The sequence below is a fragment of the Numenius arquata genome, chromosome Z (assembly GCF_964106895.1).
Source record: "Numenius arquata chromosome Z, bNumArq3.hap1.1, whole genome shotgun sequence".
In the NCBI taxonomy this organism is placed as follows: Eukaryota; Metazoa; Chordata; class Aves; order Charadriiformes; family Scolopacidae; genus Numenius; species Numenius arquata.
Window position 1 is genome coordinate 16,623,443 of NC_133616.1, and position 14,545 is coordinate 16,637,987.

Sequence of the window (14,545 nt, forward strand, 5' to 3'; positions counted from 1 at the left end):
TTCTACATTGGGTTAGGTAGGTGCTAGCTCTTTCAGTATTGATTACAAGAACGTTATCTATCCAGTTGTAATAAAGATAGATGCTGACTTTATGAACTGTATAAAAAGTAATTCCCATTCTGAGATTTTTCAGTAATTTTTCATGTGTTAGTTGTCTTTTCATACTATTATAATTAGCTTGATATTACTTTAAGTAACTTCCCCTTCTTCCCTTCCCCCCCCTGAACTTAAGTGCTTTCTGTGCTGAAAATGCTGTCCTAGATATGATGTGTATGTTTGGAATTTTGGATTTTTAGTCTTAAGTTTAAAAGAAACTGTTGCAGTCTTTGTACTACAAGAAAAGGTTCAAAGTATATGAACTCATTTTTTGAGTGTGCTGTGTTGTCTTTCTAAAGCTAAAAAGTATCCAAAAGAGGCTGGTTAAAGAGGCTAAATTTCCTTGCCTAGTACTCATGCTTTTTAGGTGTGAAGTCTTAGTAGCAAGGAGGTGTTTGCTCACTTCAGTGTACCTGACAATTGGAGGTGATAAGCCTTATGTACGCGCTCAGGGTCAAGGGAAAAAATTCCTGGTGAATTCTGTGTTTCAGTGAACTACTAGAATAATGTTTCAAGTCGTGATTGTGAATCTTTGTTATGGGTAAAGTGCATGTAGACTGAAAACTTAATGTCATGTAAACAGAAAGTCAAAAATAGTGTGAGATTTCTGCTTGTTTTAAAAACCAACCAGCCAACCTAAGGGAGTTCTTGCATAACTGATGTTAAAAGCATATCAAAGAAACTTAACAATTTTTCACTTTAAAACATTTTTACCATGAAATATGTCTCTCTTTTAAAATCATTCATGTTTTGAATTTTTGAATATGAATGAGGTTCATATTTTGAACATCTGGGAGAGCATATGTGACAAAATGTTTCTGCCATAACACACAAAACTTTGAAGAACAACTGCTCTTGTGAGTCAGGAGAAGATGCATAGCTTTTATTAGGCATGTTGTGAGCCGTGAAGGATTTTAGCTATCTCTTTTCTGTGCTTACCTGAATTCTGCTTTCAATGGGACAGGCTAATTTCACTCCAGATACATGTAGACCTTATCTTGTGAAATAATGCAAACCTTAGAGGAATGTATTTTTAATGATTTTTTGACACACTTGTACATCCAGTTTCAAGAGGTACTGGCAGGCTACTGTCATATTTGCTTAACAGGCTCTTAGAAGCAGACTTCTGGGAGTCACTTCAACATTCGTCCAAAGAGCTTTTTTGTTTCTCAGACTTTGTGAATACACAGTATGTGGTTTCAAGCAGTCTGTCAGAAGTCTCTAACTACTGATGGTTGATGCCATAACCCTTCCTGAACAAAGATAATTTGTCCCTTTCTTTTCTTCTTTCTTTGCCTCTTGCCAGGAATAGTGAAGTCAAAGGTGAAATTCATTCTCTTGGCAGCTTAAATTTTGGCTTTCCAGCCCTTGAAATAAGATTGTATGTGTATACAGTATTTAATAGAAACCTCACGAGTATTTTGTTTTGTGTATTGCCAAAACAGCTTTGGTCACAAAGACGCTCAAATAATTTTATTAGAAACAAAAGAGAATTTTGTTGGAAAATCTATTTTCACTGCCAGAGGAGTGATGGGTTTTCTCAAACGTATTTCAGAATAAGAGTTCTCCTACTGTACTGTAAGTGATTGAATTTGGTACACTTTAGGACTAGCTGCAGTACTACACATGGCTTATATTAGAATGATGTGAAATGTAAGCTGTTAATATTTTGTCCTGTATATTTGCTCTTCTTTCTCTGATTCTAGGTATTATACTTTGCAATAGGATTCCAAATGTTTACTAGCTGAATAAGATCTATTCTCTTTGTTTCTTTAAACACATTCCTTTTTAAAGCTAGCTTTTATCCCACTGTTTGACCTAGAGCTTAAAATTGTACTGTATCTAGTATTATGTGGATTAATCATATGTTTTAATTTTGTTGCTGGAGTTCCAATTGTCTCATCTTTGCATTGTCTTAATGTTGTCTTGCTGATGGAGAGCTCATTTGTCCTTTTAAGGATGTATTTGTACAATGTTAAATTCATAAGTGATCTGTGTTAATTGGACTGTGACTTGTAGACCATCACTGATGTGTTATCCTCTTCCATTGCAGTGGATTTGAAAATAGAAATATGTGACAAACCCTCTGTCATGTCAAGTTGATTCATCAGTCTTTCTATCCTGACTGAAGAAGTCTGAAGTCCTTTTATTGCATTCCTGACTCACTTGGATTTCTGCTCAGAAATTTATGTTAAGAAATCCAAGAATTTAGTTTTCTCTTGGGTATTTTCTGTCTCTCACAAAGTACATGTAGGTTTCCTTGTTAAACACTTAACTTCAGCTATATACTCATTTATCTGATGCATTTCTGGTGTGCATGAGTCAGCATTACATTTGTTGGTAGCTCCAGAGCTGGAAAGACAGAAAATGCATGAGACATTAGACATTGATCTGCCTAGTTTATTCAGGGCCAGTAGAGGAGCAGAAGAGTACAATCTGCTTCTAACCAAAATATGTCTTTTGCAGTTGCGGCTATACCAGTTTAACACCTCTATTCTGAATTTTTTCAGGTTTTTACTCTTAAAGAACTGTATGCATGCCTTAACACCCCCTATTGCCACCCCGTGTGACGGATTTTTTAGTAACTCACAAGCAGTGTGTTTTCTCCAAGTTGTTTTTGAGCTGTTCTGAAAACATGGCTTAAATCATTTTGCTTGAAGTTATGTAGTTTCTTAGCTCTCCACCTTCTCACTCCCCATCTTTTTTTATTTTATTTTTTTTTCCACTGAAAATCAGTCATGAGAAGAAAGGGGCAGGTTAACCTAATTCAGCAAAGCAACGTCTTCGCTTGAAGTAGAGTCCCTGCTAATTTTTCTATTGGAGTGTTAGACTATGATCACCCTGCATACTCTACCTGAGTCAATAAGGTCATTTTCCAGGGGCATTTCTAGGTCTCGGAGAGGTTTTGCTCCCAAAAGGCTCTACAGTCTTTTGCCTTTTTCGTGAAGAGTGTCATGCTGTGGCCAGTTCATTTACTCTGTGGTGCTTTCACTTTTCAATGATGTAAGGGACCTGCAAAGCATATTAATGTGGGTGGTAGTTTTGGAGCAAAAAGGCTTATTCATAAAAAAAAGGTATCTGTCACAAGGTTTAAAATACGGTACTCATGGAAGGTGGATGTGAAATGCTTGCTGTGTGTAGTGCAGCTCAGGCTGATGATTGTAGCCAGACAAAATGGTAAAATAGTCCCATTACTTTAAAAAGTAGTTGAAGAAAAGCTGGTTGGTATAACTGGGTGGAAAATTGGTCCATCTTGCAGTGATGTGTTCCCAGGCATTTCTGGACACAAATTTCTTCTGTGTTGTCACTAGAAGTGTCCAGCAGGCTCTCCAAAGCCAATGTGCAGATGCAACAACTTTCTGAACGAGTCTTCTTAAAAATGTACTTCTACTCCGAGCTATTTTAGTTTTACTGGGAAATGAGCACGTTCTTTTGCATACCTGTTGTGTCAGTCATACTTTTAACTTTGCAGAAAAGGAACAGCTGCTCTCCAGGTGAAGGGTCAAATCTACGTGTCTTGTTCCCTTTCCCACCCGCTCAGTTCCCTGCAACACTGGAAAAGTAATTACGATATTGTTAAGGTTTAACCATTTCTTTTTATTAGTTCACATGTGTGCTTATACTTAACTTCTCAGCCTTGTAGGTCATAGGTGACAATTTTACTGTATAAAACAGAGTGGTCAGTACTTATTAATGGGGTTGGACTTTCTTTCCTGTTAGGTTTGGCATTCACCCTGTGGCTGGCCGTATGCCTGGTCAGCTGAACGTTCTCCTAGCAGAAGCTGGTGTTCCCTATGATATTGTACTGGAAATGGATGAGATCAACGAAGACTTCCCAGGTTAGCATGTGAGCTATAAGTTTCCAGTAGATTGGATTTGATCTTGTAATTTTTTATTTGATGATGTTTTTTTACATTGTGCAAGGATTTTAAAAATAGAGAATCTCATTCAGGCCATTGAGTTTCTCTTTGTGCCTTGTTGTGGTGCCACGGTAGAGGAGCAGAGGTCTTTCTCTTGCAATCTGAGTCCTCTCCCAGCTGATGGCAAGTGAGCACAGACGAATACAAGAAATAACCTTACTCAGAAGCAGAAAACTGAGAAGCAGAGAGTACAGACAGGTAAAGCAAAGGGAAATGTTCAACACAGGAGTACAGAAAAAAGTAGATACTGAAGGGAGGTTAAATAGGCCTGTGAAACTTGTTTCCTCCAGAACCAAGACAACAGTTTGCATTTTTTTAATTGCTTATAGCTGTGAAATAAGTGACAAATGCTTTGTCTTTTTTATCACTGTTACTGCTCCATACAAGAAAACTACTGTTACTTCTTTAGGTAAAGTGTTGTGGATGTCTTGACCCTGTCATGTCTTGCAAACCAGTATAACATTGTACAGACAACTTCTTGCTTTATATCTTTGTTTAAAAATCAGAAAGTTGCTGGTAAAAGTTACTTTGAAAGAATATTCGAAGGAAAAGCCGGGCACAAAGATTTTGAAGGTGATGATACTATGTGTGTATGAAAACACATTTAAAAATCAAAGGATTTAACTTTTGAGCAGTGGAGTGGTCTGATGAGTCCCTTGGAATGGGATTGTGGATGCTTGCAGTTTGCTTTAGGTAGTTGTTAGCACTTGTCTGATGTTTGTAAAATATTTGAGAATGAAGTCTCCATAGATGTTTGTAGAGTGCTTACCATAAGGGGTGGTTCTGCCTCTGAAGACCAGATTTAAAACACACAAAAGTGTACATCAGCTTCAGCGTTCAGGTTTCAGATATTTTTTGATCAGTGTTATTTTCTTTGTCTTGCTGCAGATACTGACTTGGTCCTTGTAATTGGTGCAAATGATACAGTCAATTCAGCAGCTCAGGAAGATCCAAACTCTATCATAGCTGGAATGCCAGTTCTTGAGGTCTGGAAGTCCAAACAGGTGAGATTAACAGAGTTGCTTTAGCACCTACCTTAGGTACTGTGCTTCTAAAAACATGGTTTGTAGGTTAAGCTAACAAGGTGCTCCAACTCCTCTGGTTTCTATGACAATCTTTTCTGCAAGGTGTCCAACAAAACAGTAGTTTGCAAGTGTGATGCACTGTTCATGATTTTATAATAATCAGCAACTGCTTTAGTGAGACTAATGATGACTGCAATAGAGAAGACCAATGAAAGTGCTTCTACTAAAAAAATGTGATTAGAATAAATGATTTTCTGCTCACATCTGCAGACCTGAAGCATTTCTATATAAATACCTGCTTTTTTAAGTTTATAGGAAACTTGATTGACAACTTTAAAATTGAGGTAGAGATACAGAAATGAATAATATGCTTAAATGAAAAAAAATGAGTGGCTGGGTTGAGTAAGGAGCTTAGTCTGTCCAGATAGAACTGACAGTTTAGTTACCTCACCAGTTTTGCTCTTTGAAAGCAACATCGTCTGGTGTAAAGTACATATGCTTGAGTTTCCTTTGATCTCTGGTTCTGAATCCAGTCATAGCTCTGGATGTGGGTTAACCATTCAAGTACTCAGAGTTGTATTTGCATACATTTATCAGTGTTTGTATGTAGCGATGTGTTGCAATTTGAGAAATAAACGTGTACATGGTTAAAGTTGGCAAAGCTTCACAGTTTCTCTGTGAAGGTGCCATGGTTAACTAGTTTGACATTTAATAGCTAAAACTGGCTGTAATTTTTTTTAGGATATTTATTTTATTTTATTTTTAAATCCCATATATGAAATTATACAGAGTAATAGTCTGGAGAAGTAAGAGAAAGTGTTGCACCAAGTGTTAACGTGAACACTCATCTGAATTGTGTTGCTGTCAGGGAATTGGGCTCTTAAAATAGCTCACAAATAAAGTAGCCTCAAAAACCTTGTCATGGTTTCAGCTGGGATAGAGTTGATTTTCTTACTGGCAGCTGGTATAGTGCTGTGTTTTGGATTTGGGATGAGAATGGTGTTGGTAGCACACTGGTGGTTTTGGTTGTTGCTAAGCTCTCAAGGCCTTTTTCTGCTCCTCACACAACCCTATCAGTGAGCAGGCTGGGAGTGAACAAAAAAGTTGGGAGGAGACACAGCAAGGACAGCTGACCCTAAATGACCAAAGGGATATTTCATACCATGTGACATCACGCTCAGGTTATAAAGCTGGGGGAAGAAGGAGGAAGGGGGGGACATTCTGAGTTATGGCGTTTGTCTTCCCAAGTAACTGTTACACGTGGTGGAGCCCTGCTTTCCTGGAGATGGCTGAACATCTGCCAGCCAGTGGGAACTAATGAAGGAATTCCTTGTGTTGCTTTGCTTGTGTGCAGGGCTTTTGCTTTACTTATTAAACTGTCTTTATCCAGCCCACAAGTTTTCTCACTTTTACTCTTCTGATTCTCTCCCCTGTCCCACTCAGGGAGAGTGATCAAGTGGCTGCGTGGTCCTAGTTGCCAGCTGGGGTTAAACCGTGGCAGTCTTTCTTGGTGCCCAACGTATGGAGCCAAAAAGAACTATCAGGAACTAGGACCACGCAGTCACTTGCTCACTCCCCTTTCCCCCCAGGAAGGATAGGGAGAAGAGGGAGAAAAGGAGGAGAAAGGCGGGGGGGGAAAACCCTTGTGGGTTGAGATGAAGACAGTTTAATAGAACAATAACGGCAGAGGAAAGTAACTGCAATAATAATAATGGCAAAAGAATATATAAGACAAAAGTGACTCCCACTGCCCAGTGAATTGGTTGCCCAGCCTGACCTGAGCACTCATCACAGGTTCCCACCACCCTACCAACCCCCATTTATACACTGAGCATGATGTCTATGGTACAGAATATTGCTATTGGCCGTTCTGTCAGTGTTCCTTCTCAGCTTCTACAGGAAGCTGAAAAAAGTCCTTCAATACTATAAACATCACCAGGCAACAGCTAAAACAATGTGCATTATTGACATTCCTTTGATACCAAACCTGAAACATAGCAGCCACTAAAAAGAAAACTAACTCTATTCCAGCTGAAACCAAGACAACCTTCTATGTTGTAATCATCAGCGCCCATCTTGCTTTGACTTAAATACATGGAATAAAGTAAAAGCTTATTCATGTGTAGTGTGCACAGTCTCTTCATCTGACATGTAATATTGTGTTTAATAATTAAATGTTTCTGAAACTGGTCCGGCTATCAATTTGTCTGCTATATTAAAATTTGAAATACAATTTTGAAGCACTAAGCACCATATTTTGGTCAGAGATCTCTCTTCTTCTCCCTTAGTTTGTGGAGTTTGTTTTTGTGGTGTTTTTGTTTGAGGGGGGAGAGGTGCTTGGTTTTTGCTGTTTCAAACTGAACTCTTTGTCTGCAGGTCATTGTAATGAAGAGATCTTTGGGAGTCGGTTATGCAGCGGTGGACAATCCAATCTTCTACAAACCCAATACTGCCATGTTGTTGGGAGATGCTAAGAAGACTTGTGATGCCCTGCAGGCCAAAGTCAGGGAGTCGTATCAAAGCTAAATGCTGATTTATATTCCACTCATGATTGTGACTACAGTCATGGAAAACAAGAGTTAGAAGAATCTCTTACTTTCATAAAACAGCCGACATTTGGGGAAGACTGCATTGACTCCTAGGAGATGTAGTTCAGTCAGGGAGTGTAGACCTTTATGAAAAGATGGGCACATTAGCCCTTCAAACTAAATCTCCCATGAGGCAATGCATTAAAGAACAAAAATGTGCTTTTCAAGATTAACATTGAGCTGTTAGAAGCAGGCACTAATAAGTCGTGGCCGCCTTTAAGTAGTTATTGGCTTCTTCCTCCTGTCTATACTTCTGTCATGGAAATTCAGTAAAAAGTACTGTGCCAAAATTGCATTCTGTCTTATCATCAAAGCTGTTCTTTGGCCAGTATGGACAAAACAGCTATTTATTTCATCAAAACTTAAATCAAAATTGCAAACAGAGGCAAGCAGTTGCAAATAGAAGCTTACATAATTTGAGATTCTAAACATAATATTCTGTTAAATCTCTATAGAAAAATTGAACCGTTTCTTTTGTGGATTGTATGGATGCTGTGAATCAGGAACATTTTAGGAAAGTTCTTTAAAATACAGTTCCACTTTTTTGTAGTGCCCGCTTACATTATGTAAAATGAAACACAGGATTTCAGGGACCTACCAAGTGATCTTCAAGCCTGACAAGGAAATGTACACTTGCACTGCTTAACTGTTTTAAGCAGCTGCTAAATTCTCCATCTTTTCCAGTTGTTGCCTTTTTAAGTGTCTGAGAAAAAATACGGTCCAGTTCTGCACAGGCAAAACATCTTGCATACCTGATCTGTTAGCAGAATTTGGAACTACAGTGTTTCAGTTTATGTTCACTTAAATTTTTAACTATACTTGCTACTTTAAAATTTAGCAATGCTTTTCTAATTAACTTTGTGATGCTGGAAGAGGCACTTTTGAACATATTTAAGATGCTGGAGCTTATTAGAATTTTTCTAAATAAATAAGCTATTGTTTGGGCAGCACAGAAACACACCAAACCTAAAATCCAGTGTTTTGATTATTTGATTTCTCCCCAATCTAATTGAAAGCACTGTTAAATTCCCATAATAAGTTCAGCAAAGAATTAAATTAAATTACGACATAGATTTCTGTTTTGTTTTTATTATGTTAAGTGTGCTTGAGTGGAACTCAAATATTTGCTTAATAAAATGAGTTTTACCATGTTTCTGTAGTGATGTAGCAACTGTCCATGGTGACAAAGGCTAAATAGAAATAGCTGTACTTGTGTTAAAGCATTCATTTCTGGGGATAAAAAACTATTATGAAGTCTTGAAATTAATCCATCTTTTTATTACACCATGTATAGAGACCTCATAAAACATAGTATTTCTACTTAGCTACCTCTGTTTTTATGTAAAGATCATTTAAAACACAGACTTTGAACAGATAATGCATTAAGAAATGTAACAATGTATGAAAGAAGCTACCCTTTTTACAAATCTCTTTTATATAATCGAAATAAAAATTATCATGTAAGCATTAATATGTTGTACACTGCAGGAAAAGACTTGTAATTAAATTTTAATTTAAAACATTGCGGTAGCTATATTTGAATGTAGCATGTATGGCCTGTTGATTTAATTGTGTTCAGCTTTTCTTTTAGGCCTGCACAAAACAGGAGGGAAATGGGAGAAGGGGAAAGACAAGGAAATAATCCTCTCCCTCTCTCTCTCTCTCTCGCCCTCCCAACTAAGCAAAAAAGGGATTTGAAGGGATTTAACATCCTAAAGTATTAATTTTTGTCGTGTCAAACTTGAAGTATTTAACTGCGGTATGCAACATGTCTCTGCTTATAAGTGGCTAATGTAAGACTTAGCTTTTGTTAAAAAAAAAAACAAAAAAACCCACAAAACACAACAAACCCAAAAACAAGGAGGGAACACGTTTGTTTCCCCTTTGTATTTGTAAAAAAACCCATACTGTTATGTTGGATCAGAGGTACCAGTGTTATCTTTAAAACTGTGCTTTACCATGGAACACCAGGTAATTGTTGAAGTGCTAATAAAAAGTCAATTATTTTTCTTTACTGATCACTGTCTCTTTTTTCTCCTATTGTGTTTCCTCAGTAGGTAAGTAGTCTGAGATTCTTTCTGGGATTTAGAAGATCAAAATGCCACCAGGGATGTTGAGATTGAAGAATGTAGTGAAGAGGAATCATAGTGAAAGATGCATATTTATTTTCTTTTTCTAATTTGAATGGTTCTTTAAAATATTCTGATGTCACCTGACCGTAGCAACTTCACTGTGAGCTTTTCTAATAAAGTAAGAGGGTTAGACAGGTTCTGAGAGCAGTTGATCCCAATTTGTGTTGACTTTTTGACTTTAAAAAAAAAAAAAGTACAGTACTCAGCTGTACTTGGCTGAGTACTTCATTTGCCATTGGCTGAGGTTGAGCATAGGCAGCTATATGAGACAGCTGGCCTGCTGGTGGCAGGTGGGATGCACCTGTCCCAGAGGGGGAAAAGAATTTTGGGGCAGGAGTTAGCAGGGCTCATTGGTAGGGCTTTAAACTAGATATGAGGGGGGAAGGGGAACTAACTGGACCTGTCAGGATTAAACCCAAGGGAAGCACGCCAAGGCTTGAAGGATGCTGGATTAGTGAGGACTCTCGCTCTGTCATTTCATTTGAGAAACGGGATACACATTTAGAAATTTCTGATGGCGAACAATGGGAAAACCCAATACCGAAAGGGGCAAGGGGTACTAGGCCAGGAGTTAACAAAGCTCATGGACAGAGCTTTAAACTAGAGGTGGAGGGGGAAGGGGATAAAACCAGGCCCACTGATAATGAGCCTGGGGGTAAAGGGCCAAGGATGGGGGTGAAATCGGGAGCCCAGCTCAAGTGCATCTACGCTAATGCACGTAGCATGGGCAGCAAACAGGATGAGCTGGAAGCCATGGTGCAGCAGGACAGCTGTGACATAGTCACCATCATGGAAACATGGTGGGATGACGGTCACAACTGGAATGCTGCGATGAGTGGCTATAAGCTCTTCAGAAGGAACAGGCAAGGAAGGAGAGGTGGGGGTGTTGCTCTGTACATTCGGGAGTGTTTTGACTGTATAGAGCTAGATTCCAGTGACGATGAAGTTGGGTGTTTATGGGTAAGGATGAAGGGGAAGGCTAACAAGGGGGATTTGGTGCTGGGAGTCTGCTATAGACCACCCAATCAGGTTGAGCAGGCAGATGAGGTATTCTATAAGAGGCTGGCTGAAGTCTCTCAATCGCCAGCCCTTGTTCTGGTTGGGGACTTCAATCTACCAGATATCTGCTGGAAATACAACACAGCAGAGAGCAGGCAGGCTAGGAGGTTCCTTGAGTGTATGGAAGATAACTTCCTGACACAACTGGTAGGAGAGCCTACCAGGGGAGACGCCTCGCTAGACCTACTTTTCACAAACAAAGAAGAACTAGTGGGAGATGTGGAGGTAGGAGGCCGTCTTGGTCTTAGTGATCATGAAATGATCAAGTTTTCGATTCTCAGTGAGGTGAGGAAGGGCAGGGAAAACGGCTGGCCTGAATAAACAAAGAGCTTTTGATGGGACTTAGGGGAAAAAAGGAAGGTTTACAACCTTTCGGTGAAGGGACAAGCAACTCAGGAAGAGTACAGAGATCTTGTTAGGTTATACAGAGGAAAAATTAGGAAGGCAAAAGCCCAGCTGGAACTCAGCCTGGCCATTAATATATGGGATAAAAAAAAAAGTTTTTGTAAATACATCAACAAAAAGAGAGTCAGGGAGAATCTCCATCCCTTACTGGATGCAGGGGGAAACATTGCGACCAAGGACGAGGAGAAGGCTGAGATACTTAATGCCTTCTTTGCCGCTGTCTTCAGTAGTCGGACCAGCTACCCCCAGGGTGTTCAGCCTCCTGGGCTGGAAGATAAGGATGGAGAGAGAACAACCCCACCATAATCCAGGAGGAAGTAGTTAATGATTTGCTTATGCACCTGGACACGCATAAGTCCATGGGGCCGGATGGGGTTCACCCAAGGGTACTCAGGGAGCTGGTGGGAGAGCTCAGCAAGCCTCTCTCCATTATCTATCAAAAATCCTCATCAACAGGAGAGGTGCCAGATGACTGGAAGGTGTCCAATGTGACGCCCATCTACAAGAAGGGCCGGAAGGAGGATCCGGGGAACTATAGGCCTGTCAGTCTGACCTCGGTACCCGGAAAGATCATGGAGAGGATCATCTTTAGTGAGCTCTCATGGCAAGTGCAGGGCAGCCAAGAGATCAGGGCCAGCCAGCACGAGTTTATGAAAGAGAGGTCCTGCTTAACCAACTTGATCTCTTTCTATGACCATGTGACCTGCCTTCTCGATGCGGGGAAGGCTGTGGACGTTGTCTACCTCGACTTTGGTAAGGCCTTTGACACCGTCCCCCACAGTGTTCTCCTGGAGAAGCTGGTGAATCATGGTATAGACAAGTGTACTCTTCACTGGGTAAAAAACTGGCTGGATGGCCGTGCCCAGAGAGTTGTAATTAATGGGGTGAAATCCAGTTGGCGGCCGGTCACCAGTGGTGTCCCTCAGGGCTCAGTTTTGGGGCCAGTCTTGTTTAATATCTCTATTGATGATCTGGATAAGGGGATTGAGTGCACCCTCAGTAAGTTTGCAGATAACACCAAGCTAGGTGGGAGTGTTGATCTGCTTGAAGGTCAGAAGGCTCTACAGAGGGATCTGGACAGGTTGGATCAATGGGCCAAGGCCAATGGGATGAGGTTTAATAAGGCCAAGTGCCGGGTCCTGCGTTTCGGTCACAACAACCCCAGGCAACGCTACAGGCTTGGGGAAGAGTGGCTGGAAAGCTGCCCAGCAGAAAAGGACCTGGGGGTGTTGGTGGCCAGCCGGCTTAACATGAGCCAGCAGTGTGCCCAGGTGGCCAAGAAGGCCAATGGCATCCTGGCCTGTATCAGGAATAGCGTGGCCAGCAGGAGTAGGGAAGTGATGGTGCCTCTGTACTCGGCACTGGTGAGGCCTCACCTCGAGTGCTGTGTTCAGTTCTGGGCCCCTCACTACAGGAAGGACATTGAGCTGCTGGAGCATGTCCAGAGGAGAGCCACCAAGCTGGTGAGGGGTCTAGAGAACAAGTCACAGAATCACAGAATCACAGAATCACCTAGGTTGGAAGGGACCTTTTAAGATCATCTAGTCCAACCAATGAAAAAAAAAAAAACCAAAACCAACACACACACACACACCCCACCACACCACCCAACACTAATCCATATTCCCAAGCACCATGTCAACTCCTCTCTTGAATACCTCCAGGGATGGTGCCTCAACCACCTCCCTGGGCAGCCCATTCCAATGCCTGATAACCCTTTCAGTAAAGAAATATTTCCTAATATCTAACCTGAACCTCCCCTGGCGTAACTTGAGGCCATTACCCCTTGTCCTATCATCTGTGACTTGGGAGAAGAGACTGACCCCCGCCTCTCTACAGCCTCCTTTCAGGTAGTTGTAGAGAGCGATAAGGTCTCCCCTCAGTCTCCTCTTCCCCAGACTGAACAACCCCAGCTCCCTCAGCCTCTCTTCGTAAGACTTGTGCTCCAGACCCCTCACCAGCTTCGTTGCCCTTCTCTGGACCTGCTCCAGCACCTCAATGTCTTTCCTGTGGTAGGGGGCCCAAAGCTGGAAGCAGTACTCGAGGTGGGGTCTCACCAGTGCCGAGTACAGGGGGACGATCACCTCTCGGGTCCTACTCACCACACTGTTCTTGATACAGGCCAGGATGCTGTTGGCCTTTTTGGCCACCTGGGCACACTGCTGGCTCGTGTTCAGCCGACAGTCGACCAACACCCCCAGGTCCTTTTCTGCCAGGCAGCTCTCCAGCCATTCTTCCCCAAGCCTGTAGCGCTGCCTGGGGTTGTTGTGACCCAAGTGCAGGACCCGGCACTTGGCCTTATTGAACCTCATTCCGTTGGTCTCAGCCCATCCAGCCAGCCTGTCTAGATCCCTCTGCAAAGCCTCTCTACCCTCCAGCAGATCAACACTCCCACCCAACTTGGTGTCGTCTGCAAATTTGCTGAGGGTGCTTTCGATCCCCTCGTCCAGATCATTGATAAAGATGTTGGAGAGAACCGGCCCCAGTACCGAGCCCTGAGGGACACCACTCGTGACTGGTCGCCAACTGGACTTCATTCCATTCACCACCACTCTCTGGGCCCGGCCCTCCAGCCAGTTTTTAACCCAGCGGAGAGTATACCCATCTAAGCCATGAGCATCCAGTTTCTCCAGCAGAATACTGTGGGACACTGTATCAAAGGCCTTGCTAAAGTCTAGGTAGATAACATCCACAGCCTTTCCTTCATCCACCAAGCGAGTCACTTTGTCATAGAAGGAGATCAGGTTTGTCAAGCAGGACCTGCCCCTCGTGAACCCGTGCTGGCTGGGCCTGATCACCTGGGCATCCTTCATGTGTTGCATAATGGCACTCAGGATGATCTGTTCCATCACCTTCCCAGGCACCGAGGTCAGACTGACAGGCCTGTAGTTCCCTGGATCATCCTTCCGACCCTTCTTGTGGATGGGCATCACATTTGCTAGGCGCCAGTCGGCTGGGACCTCCCCAGTTTGCATAAGTCATATGAGGAGAGGCTGAGGGAACTGGGCATGTTTAGTTTGGAGAAGAGGAGGCTGAGGGGGGACCTCATTGTCCTCTACAACTACCTGAAAGGAGGTTGTAGAGAGGTGGGTGTTGGCCTCTTCTCCCAAGGGAATAATGACAGGACCAGAGGAAATGGTCTGAAGTTGCGGCAGGGGAGGTTTAGATTAGATATTAGGAAGAATTACTTTACTTAGAGAGTGGTCAGGCACTGGAACAGCCTGCCCAGGGAGGTGGTGAAGTCACCATCCCTGGAGGTATTTCAGAAATATGTAGACATGGCACTTCAGGGCATGCTCTAGTGGCTGAGATTGCTGGTT

The 14,545-nt window shown here is 42.0% G+C and overlaps 1 protein-coding gene across 1 annotated transcript in view; it reads left to right on the plus strand.

Annotated features, from left to right (window-relative positions):
* NNT (nicotinamide nucleotide transhydrogenase) overlaps window positions 1-9,646 on the plus strand; it is a 47,161-nt gene extending 37,515 nt beyond the window's left edge. The window contains exons 20-22 of the mRNA XM_074166788.1: window positions 3,817-3,935; window positions 4,905-5,020; window positions 7,418-9,646. Of these exons, the coding sequence (XP_074022889.1) occupies window positions 3,817-3,935; window positions 4,905-5,020; window positions 7,418-7,567 (385 nt within the window). The 3' untranslated portion in view covers window positions 7,568-9,646. The remainder of the gene's footprint in view (window positions 1-3,816; window positions 3,936-4,904; window positions 5,021-7,417) is intronic.
* Window positions 9,647-14,545: the final 4,899 nt, after the last annotated feature.